This window comes from Megachile rotundata, chromosome 11 (genome assembly GCF_050947335.1).
Source record: "Megachile rotundata isolate GNS110a chromosome 11, iyMegRotu1, whole genome shotgun sequence".
Lineage (NCBI taxonomy): Eukaryota > Metazoa > Arthropoda > Insecta > Hymenoptera > Megachilidae > Megachile > Megachile rotundata.
The window spans coordinates 8,271,554-8,289,422 of NC_134993.1; the positions used below are offsets into that span (position 1 = coordinate 8,271,554).

The window sequence follows — 17,869 nt, forward strand, 5'->3', positions numbered from 1 at the left end:
TTGGGAATTTGAGACTTTGACATTTTTAAAATTTAAGATTTTGAAAATTTAAGACTTTGAGACTTTGACTTTTTGAGATTTAAAAAATTTTTGAATTATGTGACTGAGAATTTGGAAATTTGAGACTTTGACATTTTTAAAATTTAAGACTTTGAGACTGACTTTTTGAGATTTAAAAAATTTTTCAATTTTGTGATTTTGAGAGTTTGGGATTTTGAAACTAACATTTTCAAATTTTGGAAATTTGAGTATTTCAGAATTTAAAAATTTGAGTCCCTCAAAATTTGACACTTTCAAGATTTGAGAATTTGATGATTTAATAGTTCCTTATTTTACGATTTCAAGAATTTGAAAATTGTGAAATTTGCTAAAACTAAAATTTTGAACTTCCGAAATTAAAAAACTTGCAAAACCATAATTTCAAAAATGTTTTTAATCTTTCACGAATTCATCCAATTATTTTTTTTCTCAAAGAGGAAGGATATCTCCCTTATTTTTATTCCACTAAAAAGAAGTGACCATCTTGTGATTCTTTTATAGAAATACTCAGTTGATTGTAGGAGCTTTAAAACATCTTATAATGGGCAGAGCAGGTAATTACTGTAAGATTAAAGTACTTTAATGTGATAGAATTTTCTTCTCTTTCCTTTTTTTACTAGACGAACTCAGTTGACTCTCGTTGCTTCCGTAACGAGATAATGAGACTGCATATACGTGTCTAATAGGAAAAAATAACTTCACAAGGTTCTAGTTAAAACATAGTAGCTATTAAATAAAAAGCTTTTAGCCGGTCGTATTTTTTCCTTAAAATACTATCTAATCGAGAACGTGAGTATAGTTCATATTTATTGATAGTTTTTCTTTATACTTTATGTAATACATGAAATAAAAAAAAAGATTTAACTGTCATACAATACTTGATATCATGTACAATATTGTACTGCATTATATTAGTATATTATATGTTATTTTGTGCTTATAAAATACTTTTTAAAATAAATTGTACCATTTTTGCAATTTTTATGTATTTATTATAATGTATGTTAATATACAAATGACGTTTGAGGACTTCAGTGAAAACCAAAATTGCAAAAATAAATATAAAAATGAAGAGGGAAAAGTCAAATTTGACCAGGGTTCATAAAATGAAGAAATTGTGATACAAATTATATTTTTTAAATTCTAATAAAATACAAATTGTATTGAAAAATCTATTACAATCTAATACATCATTCACAAGAATTAAATTTATAACCAAATATCATTAAAAATCAATGAGTCCAAATAAAGAATTTAATTAACTATCCTTAGTTAATTAATTTAATCCTCGTTACAGGCACTAGATAATAATAGTACGGGCATCAGAAGTTGTCAGCATTCCTCGTGTAAACTAAAAAATGACGAGCACGTAACACGCCATAAATTCTCAATCACATTTCTCCAGCCGACTAATTTTAGATCGTAACACCATGTCGTAACCAGGAGGGTTGTCTGGCAGAGTCAGTTTAAAGCTAAGAAAAGGGAATGATAATTCTTCTCTCGAATAGTTGGCAATTTTCCCTTGCTCGTTGTCAGACGTAACGCGTTACTCGGTCGAGGTTCATGGATGAATTTGGAGCAACAAGCTCCGATCGATGAACCGAGTCGATGTTCCTCTCCCTTCTGGGATTCGGATTATGGTCTACACCCGTAACAGCCGTTAATGAATGGAGATTCATGAAAGAACACGCGCGGGAAAGCAATGGCAATTAAAAGCGTCTCCGCCGAGTGATCTTCCTTGAAACGTTCGGAGTACAGTCAACGGCAAATCTTTCCTTGGGAAATTTTAGAAATGTGGAAATTCAATGTAGAGAAATTTTTAAGCGTTTGACAATTTTAAGATGAAATTCAAGCTAGTCACTATTATTATAAAACCCCAACATCACTATCTGGCTGACTGACACACGTATACAAATTCACAGACCAAATGGTGCGAGATACATTTTTCTATAAAATCAACCCTCCCTAAAATCACCTGGAGACACTAGGAAAACTGTCAAATCTTTAATATTGTCATCTTGAGTTTGTAGGGTTGTGGAGTAGATGTGAAGAGCTGAAGGCAAGTCCCCTAGCAAGTAAATTGAGTAGCATAACATAAAGTAAGAGCACCAGTAGTTGATACTGTACCAGTACTTTAACACTTTTTCAAAAAAGGTAAATAAATAAGGAAACCACAAGTTGGAATACATCAACCCTTATTAATTTGTATACTGCCACGCTTCGATGACTTAATTGCGAACTATTGTGCATATCCGCCGTTGAAAAATGTAATAGCAACTCATTAATCAAACTTGCGCACGACTTTTACGATTTTTCAGTGTTTTCTTATATAAATCGCTAAGGATTTGGTTAAAATGTAAGTATTGCAAGTTTGTATTATTTAATCATTGTGAATAAAAAAGGCATTCGTTTATGTTGTTTGAAACTTAGAAAGAGGTTTATTTATTAAAATTGGCAACAAACAATGCTAAATTGTCTAAATACATTCCGTGTCAACTATTTGTAATAGTCTATTATTCAGTAGTTGACATGGGGTGTCAACTATTAAATTACTACGTGTCTACTGATTTTGTTCCTCTGTCAATTTTGAGATGCCTATGGTAACTTCAGAAATTATACAGAAGAGATTATGCGAACAACTGTGGAAGATGTCCGGCTCCATAAAACTCCGTATAAAACAGCAACTAGGAAATTTAGCGTTCCGAGGGTAACTTTAAAATACAAGCTTAAAGACAAACATCCAATTAAAAGAAAAATGGGCCCAGCCAGAGTAATAACTGATACAAAAGAATGCAATAAAAAACTAATATGAGGATACCTCCGATATGAGGAGTGTTCGAACTCTTCATATTAAATATTTATTATTAACTCTTCATATTAACCCTTAATTATTAAAAATTTTTTGTAAACTTACTCAAGAATAATCTTTTTTAAATGTTCAAAAAAATTCTGTACTGACACATTATCAAGACTAGTTCATTAATTGGATTTTCTCCCTATATCAACTACTAAAACAAGAGGATGTCAACTACTAAATTTTCTGTTTTTGCTGGGTGTCAACTATTGAATCAAATTTTGCGTTTAAAAGAAAAAAATTTACAATCGCCATTAGGAATTTATACTTGTTGTAATATAATAGAAGAATAGTTTGTGCAGCGACTGCTAATCATAAATTTTCCATAAAGTGAACTTAGCCTAAGCTGTGTGAACAAATGGACAAAAAATTCCTTGAAGTGTCAACTACTGGTACCTTTACCTTACCATTGTCTAGCTGACTAACACACGTATACAAATTCACAGGCCAAATGGTGCGAAATACGACATTTTGCTATAGAATCAACCCCTGCTAAAATCACCTGAAGTCTACAGGAAAACTGTCAAATCTTTAATATTTGTATCTTGAGTCGGTAGGATTGTGGAGTAGATGTGTAAAGCTGAAGGTAAGCCCCTCAGTGAGTAAAGGAAGTAATACATAACAATATAAATAATTTCGACGTCCTTGGACCTGGTCCTAGAGACCTTCTCTTCCACTCTATAATTGCCTATATTAATTTTGTCAAAGTCACAAAATTGGTACGAAATACCTAAAGGTGACTTTGAAATTTCGTAATAGCGACGCGCAGCGCTAAATATAGAGAAACTTTACATTCCTTATTTACAACCCAAATTTACAACCGCTACAATCTAAAATACTAATAAGATCTCTGAGCTATACTGAGCCCTTCCTTAGTAAGGGTAATCTCAGCAATTATGGTTAGACACCGTTTTGGCACACTCGCCACTAATTTTTCAGTGTACGTACTGGTAGCCAGCTCCACGTCTCCAAATATGGCGTACAAGTGTCCTTTTTGTGGTACGTCTTCTTCGCAGCTTGTACTTTATTGTACCAGGCATTTTCAACAGTGTTTGTATTAGGAAACTGCGAAGGCCAGGTGATGGCATTTTCAACTTTCCATTAGGTCTAAACTTGTTGATGCTTAGGTCTTCTTGTAATATCCATTGGTCCGTTTAATCAAACGTTCTAGATGTGAAAAGTTTGGTACAACTTTACCATTTTTGTACATTCAAATTATGGCGCATAAAGAAACTGCATAGGTTGAAGCAATCATACATGTACTTTTATGAGGTGTTTCTTTGAATCAATTCAATTCTTTCAATCAAGCACCTCTAAATATCACATGAATATTACAAATCCAAAACGAAGATTTATCAGTGAAAACCACTCTAATCGCTATTTTCATCAGCCAAATGATTTTTAACATGCTTTATTGAAAACAACAATATCGACAGTGTCTGTCACGTGAGTAGTTGAAGAAAAAGAATAGTATTCTAAAATACTGCAGTACTATAATCCTATATAGTACTATAAAACACTATAGCACTCTAGTACTATTCATTACAAGAAGATGGAGTTCATTCTTCAATATTCTGCCAGTTTGCATGTATAACGACATACTGATATCTTAAACAACTTTGAACATACACGATCGATTTTTCAATTTACTTTGCTTATTCTGTTAGCTGAACATGTTGATAACACTCTGTGGTGAAATTTATACACGATATCTTTTAGTACAGCGGAAAACAAGTACAAAACTGCGTTATCACATATTATAACGTAACTTGTTTTTAATACACGTAGGGTGCTTTTTCGAAGCACATTCGCGGTCGAGAAAGTCGATTTTCGGAACTAAAGGCTTTTAAAAATATAATCGTCGAAGCTTAAATAGGTATCTATTCTAAACGTGTATTCTACAAATGCAATATAGAAATTATAAATTATTTGTGACAGAAGAAGTAATCACTTTATCATTTTGACATATCGGTTATTGGCTAACATATTCAGTGAATGAAAAATACTAACTGTATGTAAGTTGTATATTGATACTTTATTTCAATTTGGAAATAATCAGATTTTATTGGAAAAATGAATGAGATAGTTATGTAGCCTTTTTTGGTAGCTTGAGTAACTTATATGCTAAACTTATACGCTGAAAGTGTTATTTTTATTGATATATTTATGTGGCAATAACGTTTATGTGATATTCTGTGTTTTATAATAAAAATTTGATATGTAACAAAGTAACAATTATTAAATTAATTCGTCCTTCTAAATTTTTCCTAATTTTTATATTTTTCAAATCTCTAAATTTTTCTATTTCTCGAATTTTCAAATCTCTAAATTTCCAAGTTTCCAAATTTCTAAATAGCTAATTTTCCAAATTATCAAATTTCTTAACTCATCAACTTCAAAGTTTGTAAATCTCTAAACATCAGATTTGCAAGTTTTATTCATAAATTTGCAATAAACTAAATATCAAATTTGGAAATTTGTAAAATTAAAAAATTGAAATATTTAAAAATTCTATAAATTGCAATTTCTACAAGATATAATTAATGAGTAAAATTCAGTAAACATCATCCTTCAAACTACACCTTAAGTCAAACATTTATTTTCATTGTTTCTCGAAAAATAATAGAATCCGTATAAATCTCAAACTGACTCAAGTTCAATCACAAGATTCTATTACGATAATGATGGAGCTCATATTATCGATGAAATACGATTTGTCAAAGAAGACATTCCTAGCGGTTCGTTTACCACTGTGTCCAACTTACATCACATTTATTCTCCGCCTTTAAATCTAACATTTATTATCCTCGCTTTCGTTTATATTTCTGCAATGAAGCGCATTATGCCGTTAAACGATGTAATTCTTGGTTCTTGCAAAGAACGAATAGCAAAAACGTGGGTAGTAAAGAAGAAACAATCGTAAAACAGCTGTCATAGAAAGAAAATGAACGTTAAAGACTATAGTTGCCGAACGTAGCGAGGCTCCCGAGACAGGATCTGTATTTGTTCGTTTGTCTGTTTGTCCGCACCACGTTACAGGTCGTAATTTGAAGACTTTCACATGAAATTTTGACGATAGACTCGTGAGACACCTTACATTTGCTGTATAGATTTTGAGTAGCGATCTGAGGACAACCCGTCGTCGAAGTCGATCGTCGAATCGATAAAAACCGTTTGGTATCGTTTTCGATAATTTTTCACACAGAATCGACTGGAAGCACGTTAAAAGATCTATGCTCATCATTAACGACAATACTTGATCGTCATTGACGTCGGTCGTAAAATCAACAATAATCGTGTTTGACATTCTTTTCGATAGTTTCCAGCACGTTTAATCGTTTGGTATAATCTTAAAACGTTTTTATCTCATTCTTGTTCTACCTATATGTTTATAGTGGATACTGAACATTTTACACATTCAAAGTCATGGTACCTGACCAGTCTTAATAGATTTTATAATTTAAACTAAAAAACTAGCGATTCGATAAGGAGTAAATAGTGTGAAACTGACGTATTAGTATTAGTCTAATGCATTCATACGTGAGCAATCTGCTTAACATATATAGAGGGCGAACAAAAAGAATACGAAATTAAATCAATTATTAAAAAGTAGAAAGCATTTAATCGCTTGTCTTTTACATAAATAAATAATCACCCTTTACAATATAAATGAAGTTGCCTTCCTTTCTTTACAAACTTGCTACATATTCTATTATATATTATTTACCCTTAATTGACGTATTAATATAAATAAGCTAGGTTATATAATAACTTTTCGGACGTTTGATAAACTAACCTTGTATATCTTCATGCTAACGCCAATTGAGCTTCATAAGTAAAACAATTCATTATGTCACAGTTGTGTCGTTGCCATTTGTCATTTGTTGTCACCCATTTGTATTGTTTATGAGGTAGTTGGAGAAACACACATTAGAACAATTACACTAATCTATGTAATATATTAACAATAAAAGAATTACTGTCATTACATTTCACGCACTGTCACATGCACTTTACCGCGCTTTTCTCTACGTCTCCTCGAGTGTCGATCTCTGCCCGACCAGTTACGGAAGCTGCCGATCCTTTCCGAAGCTAACCGTACACTCCGCGATCCTGTTTACTTCAATTTTAAACAGATCTGATGATCGATTTGGTAATTTTAGTATTAATATTATTTTTCCGATACTGTTTAGATCAGTTTATAACAATTTCACTCGTCGAATGTTTATTTATTCTATTTTTGTGGACATTCACTAATAAAGTTCGTATTTAGTATTTCTATAAATGATATTATGTTTGTTAATTATGGTGCTGACGTATATCCACGTTCTTTCAAATATTACATATGAATATAGTTAAAAATTACATATTACATATGAATATAGTTGCATATGAAGGAATTTAGCATACAGAGTGACTCGGTGTTTTTTTAGTTTAAATTATAAAATCTATTAAGACGCTTTTCTCGATCTTTATCAAGATATTAATGTACATATTAATTTACATTGTATCGTTTAACATTTATTCAAACCAAGGATTCCATTTCTGATTTTCTGCGAACTACTTCCAATACTTCAAGAAATATCTTCAAAAAGTAACTCACTGCAACGTTGACAGCAAGGTGTCGTTTAACATTGGCGGAGATTTCCGAGAAACAAGGAATAATTTATTTCCACACGACGAGTCGCAAGAAACTTCGAAGCATTTTCCTAAATGGAACACTTCGAAACTTCACTTCGTGTCGTTTACTTTGTTTCAACAAGCTTTCTGCAAAAATGGAAACACTAAAATATTCATGGTCCATTTTACAGCGTAATGGTTCGATAAACGATGTTATCAATATTTATCGAGTATCTTAAAACTGTGATTAAGTTCAAGAATAAATAAACTTAGGAACGGAAGGAAAAACGAAGAACTGAAATTTTAAACTGTAGTTTTTTTAATGAAGTATTGATTTGTGTAATTTGTGTAGAGTGGTATGTATAGTAGGAAACATGGAGGAAAATATTCCTTGCTGGTTTTTTGGTGAAATATTTAATTAATATTATAAATTTAGAAATTTAGGAATTTAGGAATTTAGGAATTTAGGAATGTAGGAATTTAGGAATTTAGGAATGTAGGAATTTAGGAATTGGGAATTTAGGAATTGGCAATTTAGGAATTGGGAATTTAGGAATTTAGAATTTAGAAATTGGGGAATTATGGAATTGGCAAATTTTGGAATTGGGGAATTATGGAATTCTGAATTTAGGAATTGGGGATTTTTATGGAACTGGGTAATTATGGAATTGGGAAATTATGGAATTGGGGAATTGAGAAATTATGGAATAGGGGAGTTTAGGAATTGAGAAATTTAGGAGTTATGGAATTATGGAATTGGGGATTTGGAGATTTGGAAACTTGGAAATTTGGAAACTTGTATAGTATAAATAAAATTATCTCATTTTAAAATGTTCCCAAAAAATGTTCCTCCTAATCATTTCCAAACCCCTACAAACTACCCTTAACCCTTTGCACTATGTCCAATGTGACTCGATATATTTCTTTTAGATCTTCTAAATTATTCAGAAAAATAAATTGGCTATTTTCTACTTGTAACAACTAAATACATATTTCATATACATTACTGCATTTTATTAAGAGCCCTCCTTGATCTATTCTATAAATCAAGTAATCGGTAGGTAAAATAAATGAAAGAGCGCAAAGGGTTAATCCCAAAAACTCCGCGATAAGTAAAAATAGCGGGAGTTATATTGAAAGAGTACACGAGCCGATACACGTTGGATACACAAAATACACGGCAACAAAGGTAGCCGAGTATCCGGTCGATAAAGAGCAGTGACACCGTGGACCGTTGGTGTGGGGTGCATTACGCGGTGCCATATTAATCCTGCAGGGCGAAGAGCAAAGGTGACGTTCGCACTTGCCGTGTTTTTGGTCAAGCGACATAACTCAGCGGTGGTTGCTCTTTTTGTGGTTCTTTCCCTCTTCCCACCTTCGGGCCACCCTGCTCGTGTCGAACAGAGGTGGAGAGAGAAAGGGTGAAGAGGAGGGTGAAACACACGTGCCACGTGACGGCCGCGTGTTAATCCGCGCGGAGTGTATTTACGAGTTCGCTCGCATTCGGCGCACGTGTGCCGCGGCAGCTTTAACGGAAAGCTCGCAAGAGCAACGCGGAATACCGTGTTGCGCGTGTTGTTCTACACGGAATCGTAGATAAAATCTACGGACGTGTCGTTCCGCGAGTCGCCATGGCTCCTTCGTTTCTCCGGCAAATGGCCGGCTGATCCATTTTCAGACCCGCGGAAGATTCGTTTCGTCCAGGAATTCGGTGAATCGTTTTGGATTCTCTACGTCTTCCCCATGTCTTCCCCAGCTGCTCGTTGCTTTCAAATGATGTGTACAGTCGACGCAAACGTGCTTTCTCTGGGGGAATACGTGGCAATTAAAGGGGATTTCGGTGAATGGTTTTTCAGTTTAGGGGATTTTGGGGTTTGGGAAAGTGGGGGGTTGAGAGGACAGAGTAGTGAAAATTTGGAGTTTGTAGATTTGCGATTTTCATCATTTTTTTATTTGGGTATTTGGACATTAGGATGTCGAGATTTGAGAATTTGAGAATTTTTATATTTGGAGATTTGGACATTGGAATCTGGAGATTTGAGAATTTGAGAATTTTTGTATTTGGGAATTTGGATACTAGGATCTGGAGATTTAAAAATTTGATCATTTTTATATTTGGGTATTTGGACACTGGGATTTGGAGATTTGAAAATTTTTATATTTGGGTATGTGGACATTTGAGAATTTGATCATTTTTGTATTTGGGAATTTGGATACTATGATCTGGAGATTTAAGAATTTGATCATTTTTATATTTGGGTATTTGGACACTGGGATTTGGAGATTTGAGAATTTGATCATTTTTATATTTGGCTATTTGGACATTGGGATCTGGAGACTTGAGAATTTTTATATTTGGGTATTGGAACATTAGGATGTGGGGATTTGAGAATTTTATCATTTTTATATTTGGGTATTTGGACACTGGGATCTGGAGATTTGAGAATTTGAAAATTTTTATATTTGGGTATTTGGACATTAGGATATGGACATTTGAGAATTTGATCACTTTTGTATTTGGGAATTTGAATACTATGATCTGGAGATTTGAGAATTTAAGAATTTTTATATTTAGCTATTCGAACACTAGGATCTGGAGATTTGCAAATTTGATCATTTCTGTATTTTGGTATTTGAACTCTAGGATCTGGAGATTTGCAAATTTGGTCATTTTTTTATTTTGATATTTGGACTTTAGGATCTGTAGACTTGCAAATATGGTAATCTCGGGATACCACGGTTCAGAAGTTTGGGGATCTTTGCATTTAAGATGGGTGTGTAAGGATATAGGAATTTAGCGATTTAGGGATATAAGAACTTAGAGATTAGGGATCTAGAAAATTAGATCTTAAAAATATGGGTATTTGGTAATATGTGAACTAGTTATATACAGTTAAAAATTTGGAAACGACTATTTGAGAGATTTGGGAAATATGAGAAATTTATGAAATTGAAAATTTTGAGATCTTGAAATTAGGCAAAAATTTGGGAACATGCAAGAAGTTGCTTAATTTAGAAATTTTACATCTAAGAAAATTTAGAAATTTAGGTGAAATGTAGGAATTGAGAAGTTGAAAATTTGGGAATATAAAAATGTAGAAGCTTGGGAATTTGGAAATTTGACAAGCCACAAAATAAAAAATTTGAAAATCTGGGAAGTTAGAAATTTAAATTTTGAATATTACATATTAGAAGAATTGAAATGTTGAGAACTTGAAAATGTGAAAACTTGAAAACGTACGAATTTGAAAATATTTGAAAAAATTTGAAAGATTGAAATTTTGCAAATTATAAAATTTTTAATATTTTGGAAATTTGAAAATTTATAGATCACTAATTCAAAACTAATATTCCCAAATTTCCAAATTCTATATTTCTAAATTCTGTAACTTTCTAAATATTCAAATTATCAAATTTTCTAATTTTTAAATTTCTAAATTTCCAAGTTTCCAAATCTCCAAATCTCCCAATTCCATAATTCCCTAATTCCTAAATTTCCCGATTCCTAAATTCCTCTATTCCATAATTTCTCAATTTCATAATTCCCCAATCCCATAATTTCCCATTTCCATAATTACCCAATTCGATAATTCTTCAATTCAATAAATCCCCAATTCCTAAATCCCCAAATTCCTAAATTCACAATTCCATAATTCCTCAACTCCATAATCCCCCAATTCCAAAATTTGCCAATTCCATAAATCCCTAATACCTAAATCCCCAAATTCCAAAATTCTCAATTTCATAATTCCCCAACTCCATAATCCCCCAATTCCATAAATCCCCAAATTCCTAAATTCACAATTCCATAATTCCCCAACTCCATAATCGCCCAATTCCATAAATTTCTAAACATCTAAATTTCTAAATTTTCCAATTTCTGAATACTAACATTAGAAATTTTATTGCAAATAAAATGTTGCAAATAAAATTGTAATAGTTATATTTGTAATTAGGTAGTTTAAGAAATATTAAATGACATATGGAGACACTAGTACTTCACGAGAGCTAGAGTCGTTTGTAGAATCATATCTCCGATTATTACAGACGACTGAATTTCCGCTGGAGCGAAGCGTGCAGAGAAATTTTAAGCGAAGAATAGGTATTCCATGAGCAAATCCGTTTATTCAGACGTATGACTAAATATTTAATAGCTTGCATAATCCATAAGCGAAAAATGAAATACGTACTTGAAGCATATTCGTAAAATTCAAGAAAATTACTTAACTTAATTAAATTATATTTCGCGACATATAAGAATAAAAATGACAAAAATATTTTATCTGGAATTGATAAACAATTTAGGTAGGAAAGAATTAACATCGTACTAACACCGATAATTTTAATTACTTAGTATATTAAATTAGAAAATTCAGATATGCAGAAGTGAACAAAATTTCACATATACTTCATATATTTATAAATAGTACTTTATAAAATAATGAAAAGATATTTATTGCAAAAATATTTGATTGTTGATAAAATCGTTTATATATAATAATATTTTTAATTTTTACATTTTGTATTTTTAAACTTGTATTTCCAAACACTGTAATTTCTATATTCCTATATTTCTAATTATTTTAGTTCCCAAACTTCATTATTACTAGATCTCCTAAATTCTATATCCACAAAATCCCTATATTCCTATGTATCGAGATCCCTACATTTTTAGGTGTCCATTTAAATAAATTCCGCAAATTCTTTTCACAACAAAGGTTACTAGGTACGCAAATTCTTATAACCCCAAATTCTAAGGCTACCAATATTGTGATATTCGCAGCTCTCTAAATTACTAGGTTCCTAAATTTCTAATCTAATAAGTTTCTATGTTTTCAAGTTCCTACACTACAAAATTCCCACGTTCAAAAATCCCTAGATCCTTAAATATAAATTTTCCCTAATTCCTACTTCTTCAAATTGCTATACTCTCTTTGATGATTTTCAAATCCCCGAATCGACAAGTTCCTAAATTTCAACGCCAAATCTCTAGATTTCAATGTCCCTAGATACCCAAATTCCTATGACCCCATATTTTTAAATTTCCAAATTAGAAAATCCCCAAATCCCTAGATTTCAATGTCCCTAGATACCCAAATTCCTGTGACCCCATATTTTTAAATTTCCAAATTAGAAAATCCCCAAATCCCTAGATTTCAATGTCCCCAGATACCTAAATTCCTATGACCCCATATTTTTAAATTTCCGAATTAGAAAATCTCCAAATCCCTAGATTTCAATGTCCCTAGATACCCAAATTCCTATGACCCCATATTTTTAAATTCCCAAACTAGAAAAATGCCAAATCTCTAGATTTCTAATCCAAATTCCTACTCTTTTAAATTCCTATATATATATATAAACAAATTTCTTGCTTCTGAAATCCTTGAAACAACAAACTTTCAACTGCTAAAAAAATTATAAATAATCAAGTTTATAAGACTCAATGTCGCCATATTTTTCCCAGGTATGCAATATATCGTATATCCTATTGTATTAGTCCACCGTGTATATAAGTGTCCTTAAAGATGCAACATCAACGTTTGAAACTTAACGTCTCTATATTTTTGTTTGCGATATATCGCATATACTATTGTATTAATCCACCGTATACATTAAAGGTACAGCATCAAACAATTAACAAGATGCAACGACATCGAACTGGATGTTCAAAAATTTGTAAATATCAGCATTTAAGACACGAGGACTCCATATTCTCCTTTACGATATATCGCATATCCTTTTGTATTAATCCACCGTATACATTAAAGGTACAGCATCAAACAATTAACGAGATGCAACATCAAACGGGATGAAGCTAACAGAAAGCAATTTCGAGGTCAACGACCAGAACAAAGAAAGCATTTCGTTGCCTTCATTCATCGTGGCACGTAAATACAGGGCAAGTTACGCCCGTGCACCCGATTTTCCACCAGACAGACGAGCGTCAATTTCTCACGGGCTAAAACCTCGTTACCAACCCTCCCTACTCCTTAGTGAAACAGTTCTTGCACCTGTAACATGCGTCATTGCAATTGCACGCCGAGGAACCATTTTCCTAGACGTTGCACCTTCCTAGATACTATTCAACGCGAAAACGTGAGAAGATGAAAAGTGGCAAATCGATCGAGTCACCCGAAGGATATCTCCATTGGGCTACTGATTTATTTCGTGCTTTTTCAAACATTTCGATTGATTTACGGTGGATAGATGGGTTCGAGAGTTACTAGGTGAAGAACGAGTAAATGGTAATGGCTGGAACGTTTGATTGTGAGCATTCAGTTTTGTAGCTTGGTGAGTGTACATTTTTCCTGGTGGAAGTTTGGTGTAGGAGTGTGAGTGCAGTGGGAATTGAGAGATAAATTGTACATAAATTGTAGTGAAGAATTTGATAACGTTTGAATTAACATAACCTAACCTAAGGTTTGGGGTTGGAATTCACAATTTAAAATTTGCAAAATATTGTATTTAGAGAGTTAGATATTTGAAAATTTCCAAGTGTGATAGATTAAGAAATTTGGTATTTTGAAAAAATTTGAAATTTTAAAATGTAGAAAATTAGAAAATGGAAAGTTTGAAAATTGACAAATTTGCTCATTTGATAGAAATTTGGTATTTTGGCATATTTTAAAATTTAAGATTTGGAAAAGTGAAAATTTGGTAATTTAATAATTTAGAAATTAAGAAATTTGGAATTTTGAAAAAATTTTAAATTTAAGAAATGGAAAAATTGGGAATTTGGAAATTTAGAAGTTGGAAAATTTACAAATTTAGAAATTTAGTAATTTAAAAATTTGAAATTTTAAAACATAAAAAATTGGAAAACGGAAAGTTTGAAAACTGATAAATTTGCACATACATTTCCCTATTTTCCGAAGTGACCTAACCATTTATCAGACAGAAAATAATTAGACTACCAATAACTAATTTTCCAGCATCCACAAAATTATTTCTTTATTCCAAAATATGTGATTGCATAGAAGTCAATTTTTGAATAAATATATGTTCTGTCTATTGCCGGAGGTCCAACTTTTTCCAATCCCATGTGTTTCGGTGGCCTAAAGAACTGGGTCACACCTGAAAATATTGAAACCTCAAAATTCGAGGTAGCTCCTATTGAAACCCTAATACAAAAATACATAAAACATCTGTTTTATGAAATCGTCTGAAGAAAATGAAGATATTAAAATTTAAATAAATATATTTTTAGAATAATACAATAATCACGTGTTTATTAATAACAATGTGGCTTCTGTTTCAATTAGATTATATCAACAAATTGAAATATGTAAATAAGGTGATCTTTTGCAAAATAATTCTACATATTGCATAAGTATGTAATATATGTATAAGGCGAATTCTGAAGATATGTGTATATATGGAAATATGGTATAAATAAGATTTTTCAAAATTTTTCAAGATATTTTTTAAGATAAATGAATTAGGATAAATTAAGATATCTTTAACATAAACAATAAGATAAATTATCGTGATTAATGTTATGAATAAAATAAAATTAAATTATAATAAAATTAAACATTAAGATAAATGAATAAAATAACAAAAAGTAGAACTAAAATTAGATAAATCTTAAGATAGATATAAAGATCTTAAAAGTTGTCTGCAAATCCATTTATTCAAATAAATAATTACTTCATTTAATAATTAATTTATTAAAATCTATATTTCTCTTTGAATACCTATAATATTTAATTAAAAAAAATTTTTTAAATTGAAAATTATAAGAAGTTTTTTTGAATTGCTTAAGAAGTCATGTATTCAAATAAAAAATTATTTCATTTGTTAGTTGAATGTTGAAGTAGAGCGAACGTTGAAGTATTATTCAAATGATCGATTATCAAAGTACAAAATGGGTTACGCCAGCTAATGTTTACATTAAAAAACAGGTATTCTTTAAATGCCCGAGTTTGGTATATGTACATACATTCAATGTATGTATATTTCATTGATACATTATGATGCTCAGAATTTATGAATTATGAATCACAGCGATATTACTCCATTCTTGTTGAAAAAATGATGACACAGGGATGCAGTGAGATCAGACTGCATCGTGACGCTGAAATGCACTTTATATCAAAATAAAATGAGTGAAAACTACAAAAAAAATAAATATAGTGCGCTTATTTATTTTAGAATATATCCAAGATGCGATTGTGTTCAACAAATTTATTAATTTAGTGTTCTGTTTAAAATAACTTGTTGATTTTATATTTTGTTTAAAGTAATTTGTTCATTATTTTTTTCAAATTATTAATTTAATTAATAATTAAACTGATTTAGTCAATTATTTCAACATTATTAATTTAATATTTTCTTTAAAATAATTTATTAGTTATTTTAAATTTATTATTTAAAATAGTTTATTACTCTGTTGAAAGAAATTTATTAATTTAATGTTTTAATTAATTTAATCCATACAAGAAATTGATGATTAACTTCTCTGTGTTAAATTAATAATTAATACAGTTCATGTTTTTTCAGTGTGACCATATGTTAAAAAAATAACAACAATTTGTAATCAATATGTCATTTGTATCACTAATTTGTAATTATATTGATTGTATCATTTGTAAATTCCTCTAATTCAAAATACTGTTTAAATAACAATATAAATATACTATATGTTAATCAAAATTATACTATAATTTAAAAAAAATTATTTATCCAAATGAATTAACTCAAAGCAAAAATAAATATACTCTCTAAAACTAAGGAGACAAATTTTTGTTTATTAAAATGTTTATAAACAAAATATTTATTGCTTACAGAAGCTATGAATTGTAATAAGATTCTCATCTTTGTTTACTCAGTATTTAGACATCCATTTTATAAACAAAAAAATCTAAACAATGTTATTCAGCCATTTTAATTTCTACTCAAATTATCTCAAAATTTCTTAGTAAATAAAAAGATAAGGCATGTAAATAACCGTTATGAATGAGCAAATCTGCGGCATCACTGATACTTATTTACATTACACTTCAGTTAATGTTGACATTCACCTTCCGTGTCATGCAATGTTGATATTTACATTGCATATCACGCAACACTATTTGTATACATTCCACTTTCTCATTACCGCATTCAAGACTTTCAAAATACGTAGCAACCACGTTAGAATAACGTTCAAATACCACTGTCGTTTGACACTAGTTTACGCAGATAAGAATCAGCCGTTGCCGCTAAAGAGATTCGAATCTAAAATACGTTAAATAGGGATTAACTCCGGAGCCATAAAGTTAAGTAGGGTGGAACGACCGTGAAGTAAACACAAGAAATGACAACAGGTAAAAGGTATGTCTCCGTTCATTAAGCCTCTTTAACGCTCAATGATAATTCACGTGTTACTTACCTGGGCCGCATGTTGAGTCATTCCATTTAATCGGACGATCAAATAATCCCTGTCACTTCGGTAAACACAAAAAACACTCACAGACACCGATTTCACTGACCACTTAGATCGCTCGATCGAACTTGACTTATAAGTAGTTCAATGGGAATAGCTCGATAAGGGGTCGACAGTGGCGCCAATTTCCAAGGTCGGCCCGGGAAGCAAGGTCAACGTACTTCCGGCTACGATCGGCAAGATCCCTCGATCGCTCGTTGGTTCGAAACGTTTTTCTTGAACCAATCGCGTTTCACCATTCACAATGACCCGTCACTGACAAGACCAATCGGCTCCACGGTCCACCACTTACTGACAACTGTCCCTTCGTGACACTTGCCGCTTCCTTCTCGATTTTTCTCCCTCCTAACCTCCTCCTACTCCGGCAGCTGCCGGCTCGACGTCGTACTAGACGTCGTAACGCTGATCTAGTCTCTCCCTCTCTCCTTTCGGTTTCTCTTGTCTTTTTCGTCCCGTGGGACGTTTGATAACCGATATCGCGAGATTTAGATCCGCGATACAGCGGTTTGCAAAACGGATCGTCAACGTTCGAATGACGGGGATGAAAAGGCGCCGATCGCTGGTCACGTTTAGACGGAGTGACACGCTGTCCTGCGTGACTTTAAACCGACGACGAAAAGCCGATGGCGGCCGATTCAAATTCGCTCCCCACGTGGCGGCGACGGCGTCGTCCTTGCGACTGCCACCGGCACGACGCTTGACGCCGGCCAATGCGTCGCCATCTTGCGTCCGCCGGCTAAATCTGTTTTAGTGAACCTGCCACCGAGATCAAATTGCACCCGGCAATTCTTTTTTTATTATGCAATCTTCCCGAACGGATTGAGAGAACGCATTACCTGAAGTGTTAATATTTGAGGAATACGTTTTATTGGATGGTTCGGGAATATGGCTTTTGGGGAGGGAAGGTTGAATAGGAGTTACAAAAC

General features: G+C 32.1%; 1 protein-coding gene across 6 annotated transcripts in view; it reads right to left on the minus strand.

The window, feature by feature from the left end:
• Mp (collagen XV/XVIII-type protein multiplexin) overlaps positions 1 to 17,606 on the minus strand; it is a 582,981-nt gene extending 565,375 nt beyond the window's left edge. For 2 of the 6 annotated variants that reach the window (XM_076537426.1, XM_076537422.1), the window contains exon 1: positions 16,890 to 17,606. In XM_076537426.1, the coding sequence (XP_076393541.1) occupies positions 16,890 to 16,900 (11 nt within the window). In that variant the 5' untranslated portion in view covers positions 16,901 to 17,606. Of the gene's footprint in view, positions 1 to 6,689; positions 6,897 to 16,889 lie in introns of those variants that run through there. The other 4 variants (XM_076537430.1, XM_076537423.1, XM_076537424.1 and 1 more) reach the window with 3 other exon arrangements.
• Between the last annotated feature and the right edge of the window lie 263 nt (positions 17,607 to 17,869).